Here is a 20722-nt window from a genome sequence, read left to right on the forward strand (position 1 = left end):
TAAAAAAATTAAAAAAATTAAAAACTGCGAATGGTATGCATTAAAATTAATATATAAATTTCAATTCATATCAGTCTCAATCTGATCCTTTAACTTTTAAAATTATAAATTTAGTATATAAATTTTTTATATTTATAAATAAATTTGCTAATTTTAAAATTTTTTAATTTATTAAGATTTATAAATTATGTCTTACAATTTTAATAATAAAAAATTAATAATGGAATAATAAATGTAAGAAATTTAAAAGTTAAAATGGCCGCCTTCTTTGTTAGATAAAAAGACAGCATTTTTTAATATTTATATTAATCAATTATTAATTAATTGTGTTTTGGTCTCCATACCTTTTTTTTTTAATTCATTTAAAAAAAAAACTCCCTATAAATTCTTCTCTTCCTCATTTTCACCTTCTTCATCGAACTTTCAAACCTTCTCTTTCTTCCATTTCCATGGCCAAAGTGTACCCTCAATCAGCGCCGTCGCCGTCGCCGTCGCCGTCGTCTTCACCGCTCTGTTCCGAAACCGAAACCTTCACGATTTGGATGAAATCTCTGATTTACCACACAAATGGCTGCACCGTCTTCGACTCCAATGGCGACATCGTCTACAGAGTCGATAACTACGACAGAAAATGCAGCCGCGAAGTTTTTCTCATGGATCTCAGAGGAAAAGTTCTTTTCACCATCAGAAAAAAGGTACGCCACATAAAAAGAAATTTGGCGGTTTCTGTGAGTTTTGTTTTCCTGATTTTGATGTTAAATCGTTGAGTTCTGTTCGATTGTTCATAGTTTTGGTTAAATTTCTGCAGAAATTCTCGTTTCTTCGAGGATGGGAGGGATACCGATGGATCGAATCAGAGAGAAGTATGAACCCTAGCTTTCGTGTGAGGAAATTGTACAGATCCAGATCGCGGATGAGGAATGAATCGATCTGCGAAATTAGTGTGGGATTCGAGAGATTTTCATTGGTGAAAATGGACGGAAAACTCGCTTTCAGAATAATCAATATCAACGGAGAAGTAGTTGCAGAGGTGAACAATCTCATCTCATATCATCGAATCCGATTTCGTTTCGTTTTCATAGAATAATCAGAAATAATTTCCCTACGGATTGTAACTGATTGAAACGATATTGATTGCGTTTGCAGGCGAAACGAAAAGTTTCAAGTAATGGAATTCTGTTGGGAGATGATGTTCTGAGTTTAAATGCAACCTCTCAGATTGAAAGATCTCTGATTATGGCATTGGTGACTGTTTATGGCTTAATCCGTCGCCAAATGTAAATTTTGTTAGTTTATTTTTGAAGATCATACAAATTTTCCCTTTTCTTTCACAGATTTTAGTTTGTTTCATTTAGGTTTTTGGTTTCTTGTAAAGAATTAATGTAGAAGTAGAAGTTACCGAGGAAATACAAATAAATATTTCATTCATAAATTCTTTCTTTTTCTTTTTTTTCTTTTTTTTCTTTTTCTTTTTCTGATTTCATTCTGCCTAAAATTGTTTCATTTTTATTCTTCTAATTTGTTCCAAAATAGCATTTCTCAATTTGTTCTAAAATATCAGCTATACATGTAAAGCAATACTGACACAAATAATTTATTTTAAAAAGTAAAACAAAAACATTTTCATAATCACAAACAACTATAGGCTCGATTTATATGTTTATGAACACCCTAAACTAGACATGTATGTAAGATTTTTTCGGTCAAATTAGACGAACACGTCTACTAAATTCTCATATAACCCAACGGTCACGAGACGACCTCCTAGATTTAGTAGACTAACTATACTAAACTCTCCGACGGCTTGTAATGTCATATAACCCAACGGTCACGCATACAATAACTGTCCTAGCTCTACCGTATCATTTGTTTCATTTCTTCTAGAACAATCACAAACACTTTTTTGATTATAGATCTACTACCAGAAACTCAATGCGTAATCTTAGCATTCAATGTGTATTCCTGAATAATCTCATTTTTCAATTATTCAACCATTTCATTTTACCAAGTTCAATGTTAGTCAGATTAGTCAACATTTCTATGTTTCGATGCAACAACAAGATGTTATTTGTAACAAGTAGTTTTGTTGGTTGGTTAATTGGTCACATTTTATTCATGAAATGGGTTGGATTGATATTAGTCTGGATACAGCAAAATAATTCTATTAGATCTAATAAGTACCTTGTGTCAGAATTCAGAAATTCTATGGCTCGAATCTTTAGTATTCTCTTATTTATTACCTGTGTCTACTATTTAGGCAGAATACCGTCACCCATTCTNCTACCGTATCTTTTGTTTCATTTCTTCTGGAACAATCACAAACACTTTTTTGATTATGGATCTACTACCAGAAACTCAATGCGTAATCTTAGCATTCAATGTGTATTCCTGAATAATCTCATTTTTCAATTATTCAACCATTTCATTTTACCAAGTTCAATGTTAGTCAGATTAGTCAACATTTCTACGTTTCGATGCAACAACAAGATGTTATTTGTAACAAGTAGACGACCTCCTAGATTTAGTAGACTAACAATACTCATATATAGCTCATAGCATAATTAACTCATACCTAGAGTCATAACATTTCTAGTTCACATGCTCACATCTTATGCATGCATCTATATATAATCAATTAACCACGTCATAAACACATATATTAAATAAACTCCTAATCACATAATCAACAAGCTCAGGTACATAAAAACAAGTTAGGAACTTGTTTATTAGCGTCGATATGCTACTTATTTAATAAGAAATGTTTGGGTTGAAAAACTTTACGATCTGAACAATTAAGTTGTGTCTAAAAAATGTTTTAATCTAACGCAACTCAACCCATGAACACCAAACTAAAGTGTCTATTAAAAAAAGGACTAAACATAATTTAATTAGCTAAAACATAAATTCTCGATCAAATTAATAATTTTTGAATCTTTATCATAATCGAACTTAAAAATATAATTGCTAATTTCGAATTTATTATTAAATTTAATTAATTATGACAAAAAAAAAAACATATTATATAAAGTAAAGACAAAGTTAATAATAATAATAATAAAAAGAATTAAGGGAAGTTATACTTATCTAGGAAGGAGTAATTTAAAAGCCAACTATTTTTTTTAATTAATTTGTGATATTATATAAACTCATTTTCCATGATTATAATTAAATTATATATTAAACGCTAATTTAGATCTCTTTTATTATGATTTTATTTTTTTTAGTTGTGATTTAAATATTAATATCAATAAAATTGTTAAAATATTAATTTACGAAAATGTCAATTAAAATATTAATAAAATGTCGAGATATTAGGCGAATATTTAATTCAATTATTAATTATGTTATTTAAATTAGAAGCGTGATGTTAGATTAAACTCAAACATCATCACATAAAAACAATATAATTTAAAGAGTGACAAATCCTATCATCAAACCGTCCCATAATTATTTTATATGAAAATTAAATTAAATTATAAAATTTCAACCAATCCTAAGTCAATGTACCATTCTACATACTTCAAAAAAAAACATGAATTCAACGTGATTCTCATGACTCCACTTCCCAATACTTCTCCAAACCTTTATTTAATACTTTATTATAATTTACTTTTTTTTTAATACCGTTTTGGAGCGTGGAATTGAACTGTCGACCTTTCGAGAAGTAATTGGTGCTATACTCGGGTTGACTATCATTATCTGATCAAATTATAAACTTAGTCTTCTTTCAATAATTTCATCGTTTAAGAAAGTATAATTATATTTATCGTTATTTTTAATCGGATTGTATGTCTAAAACTTAGATGGTATAATCGTGTCCTTGAGCTCTAAACAACCTAAGGTTGAAATTGGAACTAGAAGCTTATTTCGTTAAAATTGAGGACGTTTTCGAAAAAATGTTGTGCTTAGGAAAGTATGTGTATAAATAGTTTTTGTGTTCTTTGTAGAGATGCCACTTAGCAGGATGAGGATGGAGACAATGAATATAACCCTGTTTAGCCAACACGGAGAAAACTCTCTTTGTCCTCTATTTAAACGGGGATTTTCTACCTCATTTGAAGCGGATCTTGAGTTAAATTTTGTGGGTTAAATAGATATTTCGAATTAAATTGAGTAAGAAATATGAACGTTAGTTGGATAAAAACGATAAAAATTATAATTGAAAAAACACGATTGAATTAAAACAAAATTAATTAGCTAATTTGTATTGAAATTCATCATTTTATATGGTTTAAGAGAATTTGTCAAATCAATGTATGGGATTAGTGCAAAACAAGGGGTGCGAGGTTGTATTAGAAGACCTTTAGCACAAAAAGGATAATTTTTTTTTTCTTATAAAAGGTCAACCAAAGCTAGGTCGCCTTAACTTCCTTATTATGAATTCATCTATTATTATTATTGTTGTTATAGTTAAGTTAAAAATAAATAAATAAAATCCTAAGGTTGGCTTCTTGGATTCGATTTAATTAAGATTAGAACAGTTATGTTCGCTCATTAATAGGCTATGTTAAACCTAAGAACGATTAATGTTTAGCTTTTTATAATCGTCTGTTGAGGAGGCTACAGAATAAAGCCATAAACTATTTACACGGTATTTTAGTAACATGTAATCTAAGTCCTAAATTTTAAATTTTGATACTAAAAATATATTGAGATTAGTGATTTCACTTTTAGAACACTTTGTTGGGTATTTTTTTTGTTGTTCGGTATATTTTGCATGATTGTTTGTAAAATAGTCATGTATTATGTGAAAATCATTAATGTTGTGTGATGGAAAGTATGTATGTATGTCCCTAAAACGATTATGTTGATGAACAAAAAAATTTCTGTCGCATCATGTTATTAAACTATATTGTGTACATGCATATGTTGCCATAAAATTTGACTTCCCGAAAGAGATGTATGTCCAAAGGCTTTAGATACATGAAAGTAATGTACGTATGTGTATGAAAGTGATGCATATCTATATCGAAAGTGATACATACTTGGAGAGGCCTAAAGTACATAAAATTGGTGTATGTCTAAAGTATTTGGTCTATACAAAAGTATTGTATGTGAAATTATGCATATGAAAGTGATGTATCTCTTGTGTTGAAAGACCTTCCTATCGTGCATAACGTGACATTAACATTCCCAAGCTAATTATGTTCTAGAAATTAGGTCATTATCTGAGACCTTTAACGAGATACTTTATATAAACTATATAACTTTATCTCGATTAAATTATAAAAAAAATGTTTGGTTATGTTCAACATTACGTTGTTTCACACTTAAATTCGATGTTTCAAATTAAAAATAGTTCTATTAACATACATTACGAGTAATGATTCATTAAGTTCGATTTCTTACCTCATATTTGTTGAAATTTCCATGTTCGTGTAAAATTCAACATCCACCCAATGATAATCATCACAAACAGACCTAAAAGGCAAACAAGTCATATCAGCCAATAGCTTTTCAATGAGATTCCAATACCAAACTCAAGATGAAGAGAACTAAAACAATTAAAAGTCTAATCAATAAATTTAGAAATAAATATAACTAAAAAGAAATGAAAGTCCAACCAATAGCAACACTTGCTATCTTAATTATCCATTCTAATTTCTATATAATAATAATAATAATAATAATAATAAAAGACAACGTGGACTAAATATAGCTGCAAAAGGTAGCAAGCAAGCAACTTTCATTCCGAAAGAAAAGTAAAATAGGAGGATATTATTCTTTATAAATATTATATGCAAAAATAAGTACTTGCATTTACTTTTAAGAAAACAAACAAAAAATAAATAGTTTCTTCCATCTCAATGGAAGACTATGAAATCATATACTTTACTTACATTAAACAAATATATCTATATGTCGTCATGCATGATAATAATAATAATAAACTAATCATTGAACCCCATGTTTTGTTTTGAGTTTCTTCTCCTATTTTAGTTTTATTTCAACACATAAACTGAGATGCTGATTAGATGATCAAGGAGGGCCATAAAGTATCTGGGAAAGAAGACAGAATCTTCTGTCCCAAATGGCTAAAAGTTTCATTTTCTTCAATATCTCTCTTCTTTGGTGGTGAATCTGCTTGTTTTCCTTGTATGACAGCTGATTCAAACCCAGAAACTTTCACTGTATGGATGAAGTCCCTTATCATGCAAGGAAATGGGCTTACTGTTTTCAATGGGAATGGTCAGATTGTTTATCGAATAGACAACTATGATGAAAAGAGTAGCAGGGAAGTCTTTTTGATGGATCTCAGAGGGAAACTTCTCTTTACGCTGCGTCAAAAGGTGGGTTTCGATGAACAAGGACTGGATATTCTGGTGTAGCTTTGATGCATTGCTTATTGTCATTGGTTATTTTTGGTTTCCTTTGGCAGAGAATCTGGTTTCTATGTGATTGGGAAGGATATAAGGATGGTGGTGTAAATACAGAGGAAATAAAACCATTCTTTAGAGTGAAAAGGGTTCTCAGATTTTTCAGTAAAAAGTTAAGATGTGATGTGAAATTATGTGGAGGAGAATCTCGGCCAAGTTTCGGATATAGGTTTGAAGGAATTTGGGGCAGAACAGCATTCAGAATATTGGACAGCCATGGCGGACTTGTTGCAGAGGTAAGGCCTTTCGCTTTCGCTCAAACTTAAATGCTACAATCTTCCTCGATATACTACTACATTGGTATGATATCGTCTACTTTTGATTAAAGCCATACAAATTCATTGCTGGATTCCACTCGTTTAAGATGGTATTCTAACTTAAACCTATGGTTTTCCCCATCTCACCTGCTATTAAGCTTTTGTTGCAGAACAGATTATGAAATGAAGTAATGGCATCTGGGTTTGTGCAGGCAAAGAGAAAACAATCTTTAGGAGTTCAATTGGGAGAAGATGTTATGAGTTTGGTCCTAGTACAGACTAATTTGGATCATTCCCTACTCATGGCACTTGTGACTGTCTACCTATTGATTCAACATAGAATATGATTCAATTGTTTCAAAAGAGAAAACAAAGGAGACAAACCTGGAACAATTCCAGCAGCCAAACTTGCAAAGTGGACCCAAATTAACCAGCTACTTGACCAACTCTACCTGCAGCATCTTTTCGTGTATTTTTCACCTTCAATTCTTTCAAGAGAATTAGAGCAGCCATTGAAAAGTATGTAATTTAATTCATTTTGTATACCTGTAAAGCTCACTCATGAAATCTTCTACACTGCATTTATCTGACAATGTCTAAGGCTTCAATTCTGCCAACTGCAACTTCCTGCTATAGACAAAATTACAAGTAGAGCTTCCCAGCAAGAAAAAGTTACCATAAATCTACTTCTATTTTCACAAGGAAATGTCTCTTTCCCCTAGAAGAATAAAAAAGACCTCGCGTGTATTTCACGACAATCTCTCGAAAATAATTATCATAATTTTAAATTAAATAAATAAAAGTTGACTGGAACAAAAAATATTTTAAATTTGACTCGATGGAACAGATAATGCCAGATAATGGCATTTCTGGCTTCCGTTGGTTTTTTTTTTTTTTTTTCTTCCCCTTTACAAACAAACTATTTATTCACTCTAATGGAATGTCTTGTCTTGTGTGGTATCATGCTACTTCCTCTACATGAAATGTGTACTTTTTTCTATATAATGCTACAAAAGAATTACTAAATCTTCCTGCGATTTTTAAGACTGCGTAGAGTCATTACAAGCTGTTGCCTTTCACCTTCTACCTCTGCAAACTTGAGACTTATCTCTGAATATCTCTCTTGCATTTCCTTTAGTTCACTCTCCATTGATTTGTTTCTTTCCCTTAATAATGCTAATTCTGTTGAAAATTTGTCACAATTGTTGTCACTGTCGTCAAGTTTGTCGGTCTTTGATGAAATTATATCATTCCTGTGGAGAATAGAATAAGGAAGAGAATCAGGGAATTGATTGTTTCCTTCTTTCAAAAGGGCAAACAGAATCAGAGGTTGAGCAAAAACTTCCAAGAGAGAGAGATTATTATCTGTTTTCTAACATACCTCCCAACTGACGCGCCATTTCCATATTCAATGGATGATGAAGTGTTTTTGCTTTGGCCTTGGTTATCTTCCTGCTTCCAATTCAATCATGAGATGTTATTTAACGGTGTACAAATATATGTAACCTTGAGGTCCAGATATTTCTTGGGAAACAAGCACAAGAATGACAAAGGCTAACGATATTGTAGTGACAAATCAACTATAATATTGTTAACAAATAACTATGTAATTCGTGAAATGTGTGCTTTAAATTAAATGTAAATGAAGTGGAACACGCTTATTTTAACACAGCCATAGAGGTTAAAATCTGCATGCCTTATAATAATGCACATATCATACCTCTTGAATTTTGTTAGTAGGAACAACTTCTTCCAATTTGCTTTCTAACTCTTCAATTGTGAGCTGAAAATCCATTGCCTTTTCGGAAATTTTAATAGCTAGAGTTTCTATGGCGTCTTCTTTCAAACTTATCTTTCTCTGGAAAGAAGAGTAGGATTCATAAATTGAATAACTTGATTGAAAAATAAATCAACCATTTACAAAAACATGGATCTTGAGGATACCTCAAGCAACTCAATTTTCCCCTTTAGAGCAGCGACCTCCTTTGGGCTACTTTCCGAAGAAGTGAACTTAGTGCTTTCTGTAAAAGCTTCAACAACATCACAGGTTGCTGTGTGTTCATCGCTATACCAGAGCATGTCAACACCATTGAATTCTTTCAGCTTCTTCAGGTCATCATTTAGCTGAAAGACCTGATGTCTAAGTTTATCTTTCTCTATCTCCCCTTCGACCAAAGAATGTTTTAAGTCACTGCAGTGATCTCTAAGCACCTCCAACTCTGTTTGTAGACATCCCATTGATATCTCATATTCAACATTCTGATGCCTTCTTCTATTTAACTCGTTTTGAAACTTTTCGCCTTCTTTCATAATCAAAGCGATGGTTGTTACCAGTTCATTTCTTTCCATGTTTTTGATCTGGTTCAAGTTCTCTCCTTCCTTGAGAGAACTATTTTCTCTTGTGAGCCTTTCAATTTCATACTTGAGTAACAAAATCTCTCGAGAGAGAGATTCACAAACCTCTTTTTGAATCTCCTGTCGATCAAGCAGCTTAGATTTTGTATGAAGTTCTAAAAACATTTGTTCGATCTGTCTTGTTTGCAAATCTACCAGGTTTGAGAGTTCACGGAGCTTAGAGTCACACTCCTCCTTAACTGATTGAAGCTCTTTATTAGTAGACACAAGTTTTTCATCTAATTGAATCTTCTGCAGTTGCAGCTCGATAGATTCTGCCACTGCTTTAGCAGCTATCTTCTCATTTGCATCAAATGTCGAGACTATCTGCAAAGAAACCCGTTTGAGTTCTTCTTGAAGCCTTTTTGCTGTACTAGCATTTCTCGACCTTGTCTTCCTCAAGTCCTCCTCTGCTAGGATAGCTCTTTGCTCCTGCTTAATTTTAGCACATGTCATATCTTCTAGATCAGCTACAAATTTTTCAGCTTGCTGCTCCAGCTCTTCCTCCAAGGCCTGGATATGGGCTTCAAGTTCTTTTATGGTGCTCAAAGAATCAGAGAATTCTTTTGACCGCTGCTTAAGTTCCCTATCCAAGTGTTCTATGTGTGTTTCCAGCTCTACTATGGTTGCTGAGGGCGTACATTCTTCTTTCATGTCAAGTTTCTCCTGCAGTTCACATTGCTCCAGTTTATATGACATGCCATGATTTTCCTGTTTCAGTATTTCATAGTCAAGTGCTAGTTGTTCCATAATCATTTCTAATTCATCCTTCTCTCTCTTGTAGAATTCTACTTCGCTATATAGGTCAACAACCTTTTGTTCCAGAAGGTATGTTTCATTTGCATCACTATGCTGCTTAACAAGATTTTCCAATTCCTTCTGCTCCTCATCGTTCACAGATTCACACTTGGAAATGGTATTATAGAACCCTTCAGCATTCTCAGAAAATCTTGATCTGTCATAGAGACGAACTCTTGCACCATTCTTCTGCTCTAACATTTCCTCTAGATCTCGCATCGCAAGAATCAACTCATCATTAGCTTTCTGGGTCTTCTGGAGTAGTAGGCGATTGTTGGCATTTAATTCCTTTTCCTGGTTTAGTTCTTCCTTCGTTTCTTCCAGAAGAGCCTCTATTTTCTTATCCTCCAACTCCATTTTATTTTTGGATTTGGATTTGAGTTTCTCGCATTCCTCCCTGAGTGAATCTCTCTCCTCTTTCAAAATGACAATTTCTTTAGACAGATCCTGACCCCTTTTACTTTCTTTGACAATTTGCTTTCGAAGTGTCTGCAATTCCAATTCTGAAACTTCTGCCTGCCTGGAAAAGCCAACAAGCTCAGCCTTGAGCTTTTCAATCTCAACATTTACAACTCTTTCAGACCCCATTACTGGTCCAGACCTGTCTACGGGAGGCATATCATCTGATGATTCATCTATGCTTACTCCATGATCGGAACCAAGGGGCCATATTGATTGTGATCTTTGATTCTCCTTGTTAGTGGTTGTTGAAAGGGATGTCACTGGTGTGCGAGGAAGTGATGATAAACTAACAGGTTGATGTTCTCGTGGAGTATCAAATCCAGAGCTGCTCTCAGAACTTGACAATGTAATATCAGATCCACTTGATTCTCTACAGTCACCATTTAGTTCAAAATCATGAGGGCTCTTGCTAATCTGCTCGTCCTATTTACACAGAGCAAACGAAAGAATTACAGCAACAATACCAACAGCTGTGGAAAAACTCAATTGATTATCTACTCTACAGTTATGTTTTACAAGAAAATAAAAATACTCAGTCGTCATGAAATCTCAAAACAGTGAAAGGGAAAATGTGCTTATTATGCTACATGGAAATGGAGCCTTACTTCCGTACAATTGCTTTTAATACTTTCATCTACTTCACCATTGCTCAAGTATGATTTCAAGCTCGTTTCCTGAGATCTAATGCTGACATTGTCAAAATCTTCCCCCTCTCTGTCATTTTTTTCCCCATCAGGAGCAGATCGAACCCTCAGTCAAACATTAGCAAAATATCCTCTAAAAAAGGAAACTTGAAACCATAGATTCTCACCTTGGCTCAATTTTAGCCTGCAACTTCTGTATCAAAACCTATGAAACAACATAAGCAAAATTTTAAGTAACAATGGATGATGAAAGAGAAATCACAGTGCTCAACAGAGATCCCAATGTTCATATCCAAAGACGACAATCCTTGTTAAGAATGATAGGTTCACACACGCAGGTAGGGAACAGTTCGAAATACTCACATGCAAAACCACATCAGAATTGGAATTCTTTAGGGGAAGAGAAATAGAAGAAGATTTCGTGGCATCTGCATAATCAGCTAAGTTGATAGAAACCTCCCCAAGAACCCTTGATTTTGCTCGTCCCTATATTAACACCCAAGTTAAGCTGCATATGTAGTACATTTTCATTGACAAGAAAAAAACAAATCAAATCTAGAACTTCCATATATACATACCATTGAGACGAGGAAGTAATAGGTTTTCTCATTGATTTTACCAGATTTTGTGTCCCGCACGAACTTGACTGTTTCATAAACTGGAGTTTCCCATTTGCAACTCCCATCTGTAACTGTGACTTTATCCAGTCTTGCAGTTGGCTTTCCCACATCTCCAGGAACCACGGATAACGTCAGTGCATCCACCACTGACTGTGAAACCTGAAATTAATTTACATTTACAATCTTAAGTAACCGGCCAAGTAACTAAATGCCCAGCCAAACAATCTTACTCTGTTTGTAATGAATAAAACAAAAACTAAAAAGGTTCACGGGCATGGATGTATTAATCCGTTTCTATTCCGTCCATTCAAATCATCAGAAACGTCTCAAATCCATTAATGCACTAACTTCTCAGCTCCAAGCGAATCAAATCACCGACTCGAATACTTCTCTCATTTTCAACAATCTTTTCAGCTAACTTCAAGTAATACTCCAAATTCCATTACACACAAACACAATCCAAAACCAGCTATACCAAAAAAGAACTTCCAAAATCAAGGTAAATGTCTAGAACAGAAGTGAAAGAACAAACAAAATTAATAATCTCAACCATACCTGAGTAACATAAAACTGCAACTTAAATTCCGCTTTAACCTTATTCTTCTCACTCCTCCATCTCGCCGACTTAAACATCTCCGCCTATCTCCGGAAAACTCCCGCCGGAAACCGCTTCAAAGCAGAAATTCAAGCAGCGACCACAACCTCATTGCTGCAGCAGAGTGAGCCGTCAAAGCGATTAACACAGAGGATCAAAATGCAAGCGAATTGGAATCAGAGAAGCAGGAGAACGACATCGAAATTCACATAATGAAAGCTTGAGAAAGAACCTGAAATTGAAGAACAACAATGGAAGAAGATTATGGGATGATGGAATTGGGAGATCTGAGAGATTCTCTCACTGTCCTCATTCAGGGAAAAAAAAATTAAAGTGAGAGGAAAAAAAAAAAGGAGAAGCTTCTGAGTGTTGCATTTCAATTTTATAATCTAATTTTCACTGAAAGTTGAAATAAATGATTAATTTAATTTATTAAAAAAACTATTTAATTATTTATTTATGTCAGGTTTGGCTCGTCTTGAATTGAACAATAAAACAGAGAGATGATGTAAAATAAAAAAATAAAATAAAATAAAATAATTGTGGTCTGACAGTTCTACCCTTGACCTATTCAAATATTCCACTCGGATTTATTTTTAGTCACGTGTCATCCAGCTAAGCTTTTTCACACGCACAATGTATGAAAATAGGAGAAAGAAAATAAATATTTATATTTTCTTATTGGTCCAAATAATTTTTTCCTTATTATTATTTAATAAACCATTTAAATATTTATTTTTTTTTATAAAAAATAAGACATTAAGACGTAACCATATTTATTTACTTATTTTCAAACCTTTAATTAAAATATACCACTCAATTTTAATATATTTTTTTAAATCACACTCCAAAATTCAAATTTTATTTTATTTTCAGGAGTAATAAGAAAATAAATAATTAAAAAATAGTTTAAAATATCATATATATATTAATATATGAATATAATATACATAAAATTTAAAGTTGATAAATTTTAATTTCTTGAATGATTTTAATTTATTATAAATTTATTAAAAGTGGATCATATAAATATTAAAAAAAAACTAACAACATTCCATCGATATCTTTAAATAAATGCTATTTTAATTTGAATTTTCAGTCAAAATCTCAATAAGTAACCGTTAAATTAGTTGGCATGATTAAATCTTATATGTTAAAAGCAAAAAATAGCACCAGCCCTTTCTTTTAATAAATAAAATAATATTTAATGCGAGAAAATAAAATAATAATATGTCATAGGATTCCTTTATAATATGATTAGGAGAGCCTAATTCCCATTTAATTTCACATTTTTCATTTGTCTTTTTAATAATGCATAATAATTTAATCCCAAAACAAAAATATTTAATATTAATTTTAATATTATGGTAGAGTGGATGATCGAACACAAATATTTTATTTTTTGGTCACTTTTAAATTTTTGTTTATTTTTGTTTTTGTCGCTAAAATAATGGCTTAATTAATTTATGGAAATAATTTAGTAATTAAATTGCACAAGAACTAAAATTATTTTAAATGGTAGAAATTAAATTGAATAATAAATATTTATAAATTTAAAAGTATTTGCAATTAAATCAGTTTATTGACAAAATTATTATTTATTCTTTTCTTTTTAATAGGTTGTAATATTATTTTTTTGACTTTTTTCATAAATGTTTCAAAGACATTGACTTAATAAGGTGTTCGGTTCTTAATCTTTGTCCAAAATGAAATATTTTTTATGCAACTATTTAATGGCAGTTTCGAATAAAAAACAAAAGGCAGGGGCATTCTGGTCATTCTGCATTTTATTTATTGTTTTTTTAAAAGCTGATTTGCAAGGCGCCGACGGGACGACGACACAAGAAACGTAAGCAAGGGAGCAATTTCCAACGGTCGTGAAATGGAAAGAATATTGTTTAAATATATATTTTTAATATTTTTAAAATTACAAATTAAATATCACTGCGTACAATTACTCTTTTGCCCAAGATTTTCACACATTTATAATCCCGACTTTTCTAAAATATATTACCAAATAATAATAATAATAATAATTAGAATATGATAGTTGTTACATATCATTTTATTATATATTAAAAAAATAATCACCGACAACTACAATTGACTATTTTGTTTGAATTAGATTAGATTAATGAAAAAAAAAATATAATATTTAATTTAACTATTTGATAATATCATGATTGATTTATTGAATATTAGAGGAATTGTGATAATAATTTTATTAAGTTTTAACAATATTTTTTACCATATAAATTAAATCCACGTCAGTTACTTTTGACTTTTCACAGACTTTATGTAGATGGATTATGAGATCTCACATTATTGGAGAGGGGAACGAACTATTCTTTATAAAGGTGTGAAAACCTCACTCTAATAAACATGTTTTAAAAATGTGAGGCGGACGACAATGTGTAACGAACTAAAGCGAACAATATCTGATAACGGTAGACTTAGGCTGTTACAAAACATAGAATATGAACGACTTAGTACATAATTTGTGCCTTCATTCTGGAACTGCTACTTCCGCTCGATATGTAGATACAAGCATTACGAGATTTTGTTCCGGTTTCGGGGCCTTATAAACCTAAAATTATAAACCGGGATAGACAAAATCCAAATTTGGTAATGAATGGTTTAATGCAAAAGGGACCTATGATGTCATGTTATTAAAAGCCATTGGACCCTATGCCTATATAATTGTACCATAAGCACGTGCCCCTTTGTCACACACTATGAAATTTGTTGCTCTTTTTCTCTCTCTTCATTTATCATCTCAAATGCTAACTCGTGTGAATTCATTTACCTCAAATGGGATTTTTTCTCACTGTAAAAAAAAAATTAAATTTTTACCTTTCATGTACCATATATAATATATATATAAAAAAAAGTAAAAAAAAAGAAATTATGATGATCGGGATTAGTGGGAGTAGAAAATTTAAACCTCTACCCTTCTAGTCGAGAGTAAATATTAAATAATTGCACCATATAACAAAAATTATTGTTTAAAGTTTAGTAACATATAAGTGAAAAGATTCGAACTTTTAATATCTTGGTAAAAAATATATACTTTAATCCGTTGCAAGGGCGTTTCTGTCTTTTTACGTAGCCGACATGTGGCCCTACTATTTTAGGGTTTTATTAAGTATTTTATTTAGGACTAAAGCTCACACTTCTTTAGTTTTTAGTTTAGGGTTTAATTTATAAGCTATGAGTCCAAATCTGTTTTATTTTAATTTATTTATGTATAGTTTGACCCGTTACCCACATTTATTTTTTGAAAAATATATTTAATTATATTTTTCAATTTTATATTATTAGATATTATTTTTAATTAAAATATCATAAACTTAAATCGGAAAGAATTTAATTATATTTTTCAATTTTATATTATTAGATATTATTTTTAATTAAAATATCATAAACTTAAATCGGAAAGAAATCTAATCTTGATTTTATGATCGAAGAAAAAACATTTAATTGCAATTTTACTTCATTTTTATCGAGTAAATTTTTTTGGTTGTCTTTGTATCATTGTCTCTTTTCTTATTAACGATCATTTAAGGACCTTAGCATATGGCCTAGGTTGTTTCCCTCTCGAGTTGAAGCTTATCTCCCGACTCTCATCATCTCGTTAGCCAAAAATGATTAATCCTGAATTGCACTATTATCATTAAACTATATCCGTTACCACACGAATTTTTTAGAATTATTCTTTTCTTTAAATATTGGTATTATTTTATAAATTTTATAATAATTAATAAATTTACAAAATTAATGATATTTTTAAATTTTAAAAAAAATTATTATTAGAGACGAGACAATGATCACGTGACCGTGGTCGGACCCCATTTTTTCATCAACATTTTGGCCATATAACCTACAAAGAACTCCAAAGGCGTACAAAACAAGATAAATTAATGCATTTTGCTTGTTTGTCACCATTCCTATCATATTCTTCCTTTTCGATAAACTCTCGAAACTTTCTCTCGACTAATCATTCATCTATTTACGTCTCTTTTGGTGTTCGATAATTGAAGAGTTATCTGATTCCTTCTCATCCAACAATATTTACACAATCAGGTTGGATTGATTCGGATAGTTTGTGTCAGTCTTTAATAAAAGTAAAACCTTAACTCAATCAGTGAAGCCTTTACCGCCGCTGATTATCCAATATCAAGAATACGTTATAAGCATTTTTCAAATTTCTCACCAAGCTCAAAGGTGACATATTCAAGATGTTCGTATTTTATTTCACAACCTCTCAAGTGATCCAAAGCACCAATCTTGGTGTTATTATCCAACTTCAAAACTTCGGATGTTTATTTAACACATCCTTATTATATTCATCACTCTGATCAACTAGGTATTCTTTTCGTTCCAATCAAATTAAATGGGACAAATTACCAACTCTGGAGTAAATCATTTATGCATGAATCAAGAAGAAGCTCTTCAAGTTCTGAGATATATCAAACGTAGTCTATTTCTAAGTTTTGTATCTTTTTGGGAAATTCAATAATTTGTAGAGAAGTCTAAAAATGCAAACCAATTAAAGGCGGTCTATTTCTGAGTTTTTCATATTTTTAAGAAATTCAATAATTTATTGAAAAGTTTAAAAATGCAAACCAATCAAAGGCTTTTTTGGTTTTGCATCTTTCTTCGAAATTTAATAATTTTTTGAAAGTCTAAAAATGCAAACCAATGTGTCCAAATTATCAGCAAATACTTGTTTAGAGTTAACTTGATGGATATTTTCCCTACTAGTCAGACAAAAGTGTTATTGACCTACACTCTTTTCTCAAAGACAACTTGGGTGTTATTTGTCTATACTCGTAAAGACACGTTGGATGTGATTAACATACACTCTCCAACTTGAGCGGGAGTATTGAGATATAATATTTGGAGAATATATTATTTATGGGATATTTCTTAGATATTATACCTTAATATTTTTTCGTTTATGATTTGATTTATAGTATATTTTATTTTATTCTCAATATTTAATTACTTTATATTTTCTTTATTGTTAGGCGTTAGTTGCTAGCTTGTATTCTATTTAAAGGTTTGAGCAACGCTGCTTCTAATTGGTGCAATGGTCGGGGTTTCAGCAACGCTGCTTCCAATTGGTGCAATGGTCGGGGTATTTGGCATATTCCTTACACTAGAGGAATTTGACCTATCCCAACAAGTCCTACCAGCAGCCTATCCTATTCTCTACTCCCGAAGAGCCTAGACTAGACCGGTCGGCCGTTGAATGAACGAAGACTTCCCTTATCCAATGTTGTCTTTCAATATGGAAACTCTTTTCTTTCCTATTCTTCCGGCTCGATGCTAACTAAAGTCCGAAGGACCCCCAAGGGGTTCCAATCTTCCAAATTAGAGGACATATCCTATTAACTAAGGAATCCCTTTTCTCAATGTTTATGTTAATCACATCCAACTTATCTTTACGAGTGTAGGTCAATAACATCCAAGTTGTCTTTGAGAAGAGTGTAGGTCAATAACACCCAAGTTGTCTTTGAGAAGAGTGTAGGTCAATAACACTTTTGTCTTCCCAGTAGTGAAAATAGAGAGTGTAGGTCAATAACACTCAACTTGTCTTTGAGAAGAGAGTGTAGGTCAATAACACTTTGGTCTTCCCATTTAAAAAGAAGACCTTGGTTGATCAGAGTTATGAATATAATAAAGTTATGTTAAATAAACCTTCGAAGTTTTGAAGTTGGATAGTAACAGCAAAATCGGTGCTCTTGATCACTTGAGAGGTTGTGAGCGACCTTTGAGCATCTTTGAGCTTGGTGAGAAATTTGAACTTGAATATAACGTATTATTGGATGATCGGCGACTGTAAAGGCTTCACTGATTAAGTCAGTTGATGAACTGCAGCTATAAAGGCTTCCCTAATTGAGTTAGGCTTTGGGTTTGGCTTGGATACCAAACCCTAACTCAAGAGGAAATTTTAATATTTAAGAATACCAAAATCAGTGATCTGATACCATGTTAAGAATGAGAAATAGAAATAGAATTGGAAAGGGGTGTATTCTCATTGATATTCATAACATTTAAATAGAATACAAATTATCAACTAATACCTACAAATAAAGAAAATATAAATGAATTAGATATTGAGAATAAAATAAAATATACTATAAATCAAATTATAAAAGAAAAAATATTAAGATATAATATCTCCGATATATTTCATAAATAATATATTCTCCAAATATTATATTGTCAAATGTAGTTCTTAAAATATTTATTTATTTATTTTTAAATATTTAATTAAGATGTGAAAGTCAATATCAATATAATATATATTTTAAAAATTAATTAGTATAATAATAAAATTAAATAAATATATGTATATATAATTATGTCGTAAGACAAAAAATGTATTTTTTTAAAAATTAACGGTTAGATTCAATTCAATTTAGTTTTAAAATAACTATTGAACTACTCAATCCATAAAATTTTCATCGGTTTAAACCTAATTGACCCAAACCAATATGACCCAAACCAACTCAAATATGTTCGTGATCCAACCCAAATCGTATAGATTGGGTTGAGTTGATGGATTTTTTCGTTTTTTTGAAAATCTCTATACAAACGAAAACGAGATGTTCGTATAATGTATTTTCTACCTATATTAAATAGAATAATTTGTGAGCTAAATCTCCTCGGTCTTCGTCTATCACCCGTTCGATAGAGCTCAATTATGAATTACATTAATATTGAAATAATGGAGAGTCAACATTTTAGTTGAACACAGATGATTCCATAGCCATTTAAGTAGGTCTAGACAGAATCTTGTTACATCCATTTATTTACATTAATGGCACAAATTAATTGCAATATTGCTATGGACAAAATTACAATTAATGGTTATTTCTTAATTTCATTTTTTTTTTGTTTAAAAAAAAACAAAATTAACTTATTTATTTAAAAAAAAAAAACTAATTAAATTATTGATTAATTATGAATAAATAGAAACTTTATTAGTTGGGTTGGTGAACCACCTAAAATTAATTTGATTTGAATCAAAATAATCCTGATTTATCATTAATTAAAAGATAGCTTTATTTTTTTCTTTTCCATTTTGTTAATTAAACTTATAAATAAATAATATTATTAAATATGTCGACAGTTATTATGCCAACCGATAAATATTTAATAATAATTCAGTAATTATTTATTATCTATATAGAAATATTAAGAAAAAAATTCATTAATAACTGTCAATTTACTATTTTACATATATTTCTAATTAATACTCATTAAATTTTTTTAATGTATTTTAAAAATAAATACAATTTTTATTTTCTAAATTAGTCGGTGTTATAAAACAAATTTCTGATTTAATTTCTTTTCTTTTCTTTTTTTCTTTTTCTGCCAAAAAAAAGAGCCATGAGTGTAAATTTGAAAGTGTACAAGGACCATTTTGCAAGAATAGCCCATAGAGGCCCAATTATTGGGTATTTGGTCAGAGAGGTGTCTAATGGGCCCATAGCCCAACTATTTGGTCTTGTTAGACGAACACGACTCTCCACAATGGTATGATATTGTCCACTTTGAGCGTAAGCTCTCATGGCTTTGCTTTGGGCTTTCCCAAAAGGCCTCATACCAATGGAGTTAGTATTCCTCACTTATAAACCCATGATCATTTATTCCTCACTTATAAACCCATGATTATTCCCTAAATTAGCCGATGTGGGACTTTCATCATCCAACACCTCCCCTCGAACAAAGCACGCCTCCCCTTAATCGAGGCTCGACTCCTTTGGAGTCTTAGTCCTTCGTACCTTCGAGGAGGCTTGACTCCTTTTTTCTTTTTTTTGGAGTCCTTTGTTCGACATTCGAGGATTTGTCAATCTATTGGCACGGCTAAGTTTAGGGCACGGCTCTGATACCATGTTAGACGAACACGACTCTCCACAATGGTATGATATTGTCCACTTTGAGCATAAGCTCTCATGGCTTTGCTTTGGGCTTCCCCAAAAGGGCTCATACCAATGGAGAGTGTATTCTTAGATTATAAACCCATGACCATTCCCTAAATTAACCGATGTGGGACTTTCATCATCCAACACCTCCCCTCGAACAAAGCACGCCTCCCCTTAATCGAGGCTCGACTCCTTTGGAGTCTTAGTCATTTTTGACTGCCTTCGTACCTTCGAGGAGGCTTGACTCCTTTTGGAGTCCTTTGTTCGACATTTAAGGATTTGCCAATCTATTGACACGGCTAAGTTTAGGGCATGGCTCTGATACCATGTTAGACGAACACGACTCTCCACAATGGTATGATATTGTCCACTTTGAGCGTAAGCTCTCATGGCTTTGCTTTGGGCTTCCCCAAAAGGCCTCATACCAATGGAGTTAGTATTCCTCACTTATAAACCCATGATCATTCCCTAAATTAGCCGATGTGGGACTTTCATCATCCAACAGGTCTTTGGGAGAGGAAATAATGTCGATCATTAGCGAGAAGAAAATGAGTTCGGAGAGGTGTCTTCCATGAGTTCGGAGAGGTGTCTTCCATAACCCGAGCTCGGAGAAAGAAGAGACAAGAGTGTCCTATGTA

At 31.8% G+C, this 20722-nt stretch overlaps 3 protein-coding genes across 17 annotated transcripts; 2 read left to right on the top strand and 1 right to left on the bottom strand.

Moving 5' to 3' along the window:
* Nucleotides 1-415: 415 nt before the first annotated feature.
* LOC111468925 (protein LURP-one-related 4-like) lies at nt 416-1432 on the top strand. Its single transcript, XM_023114073.1, has 3 exons — nt 416-695; nt 809-1030; nt 1147-1432. The coding sequence occupies exons 1-3, from the start codon at nt 450-452 to the stop codon at nt 1279-1281; spliced, it is 603 nt and encodes a 200-aa protein (XP_022969841.1). The 5' UTR covers nt 416-449; the 3' UTR covers nt 1282-1432.
* Nucleotides 1433-5038: 3606 nt separating this feature from the next.
* LOC111468926 (myosin-11-like) lies at nt 5039-12518 on the bottom strand. Of its 13 annotated transcripts, none has more exons than XM_023114082.1 (13): nt 12380-12518; nt 12108-12261; nt 11511-11711; nt 11296-11418; nt 11100-11137; nt 10894-11002; nt 8579-10711; nt 8355-8492; nt 8016-8086; nt 7722-7887; nt 7194-7264; nt 7019-7114; nt 5039-5421 (listed from the first exon to the last, which is right to left on the bottom strand). In XM_023114082.1, the coding sequence occupies exons 2-11, from the start codon at nt 12183-12185 to the stop codon at nt 7217-7219; spliced, it is 3105 nt and encodes a 1034-aa protein (XP_022969850.1). In that variant the 5' UTR covers nt 12186-12261; nt 12380-12518; the 3' UTR covers nt 5039-5421; nt 7019-7114; nt 7194-7216. The 13 variants fall into 13 exon arrangements, with proteins under 13 accessions (XP_022969850.1, XP_022969849.1, XP_022969847.1 ...); XM_023114081.1 differs by having other exon boundaries at nt 7019-7122; XM_023114079.1 differs by having other exon boundaries at nt 7181-7264.
* Nucleotides 5639-7208, top strand: LOC111468928 (protein LURP-one-related 4-like). 3 transcript variants are annotated; one of them, XM_023114090.1, is made up of 3 exons: nt 5639-6290; nt 6380-6613; nt 6805-6977. In XM_023114090.1, the coding sequence occupies exons 1-3, from the start codon at nt 5976-5978 to the stop codon at nt 6814-6816; spliced, it is 561 nt and encodes a 186-aa protein (XP_022969858.1). In that variant the 5' UTR covers nt 5639-5975; the 3' UTR covers nt 6817-6977. The 3 variants fall into 3 exon arrangements, with proteins under 3 accessions (XP_022969858.1, XP_022969859.1, XP_022969857.1); XM_023114091.1 differs by having other exon boundaries at nt 6810-6977; XM_023114089.1 differs by having other exon boundaries at nt 5641-6290; nt 6847-7208.
* Nucleotides 12519-20722: the final 8204 nt, after the last annotated feature.

Source organism: Cucurbita maxima, unplaced genomic scaffold (assembly GCF_002738345.1).
Source record: "Cucurbita maxima cultivar Rimu unplaced genomic scaffold, Cmax_1.0 Cma_Scf00038, whole genome shotgun sequence".
NCBI lineage: Eukaryota > Viridiplantae > Streptophyta > Magnoliopsida > Cucurbitales > Cucurbitaceae > Cucurbita > Cucurbita maxima.

Coding starts and splice junctions, on each gene's coding strand:
- LOC111468925 (XM_023114073.1), top strand. CDS start 450: ATGGCCAAAGTGTACCCTCAATCAGCGCCGTCGCCGTCGCCGTCGCCG. Junction 696..808: donor TTTTCACCATCAGAAAAAAG/GTACGCCACATA, acceptor AAATTTCTGCAG/AAATTCTCGTTTCTTCGAGG. Junction 1,031..1,146: donor ACGGAGAAGTAGTTGCAGAG/GTGAACAATCTC, acceptor TTGCGTTTGCAG/GCGAAACGAAAAGTTTCAAG.
- LOC111468928 (XM_023114089.1), top strand. CDS start 5,976: ATGATCAAGGAGGGCCATAAAGTATCTGGGAAAGAAGACAGAATCTTC. Junction 6,291..6,379: donor TCTTTACGCTGCGTCAAAAG/GTGGGTTTCGAT, acceptor TTCCTTTGGCAG/AGAATCTGGTTTCTATGTGA. Junction 6,614..6,846: donor ATGGCGGACTTGTTGCAGAG/GTAAGGCCTTTC, acceptor GGGTTTGTGCAG/GCAAAGAGAAAACAATCTTT.
- LOC111468926 (XM_023114075.1), bottom strand. CDS start 12,185: ATGTTTAAGTCGGCGAGATGGAGGAGTGAGAAGAATAAGGTTAAAGCG. Junction 11,419..11,510: donor ATTACTTCCTCGTCTCAATG/GTATGTATATAT, acceptor GTGTTAATATAG/GGACGAGCAAAATCAAGGGT. Junction 7,888..8,015: donor AATGGCGCGTCAGTTGGGAG/GTATGTTAGAAA, acceptor TATTCTCCACAG/GAATGATATAATTTCATCAA.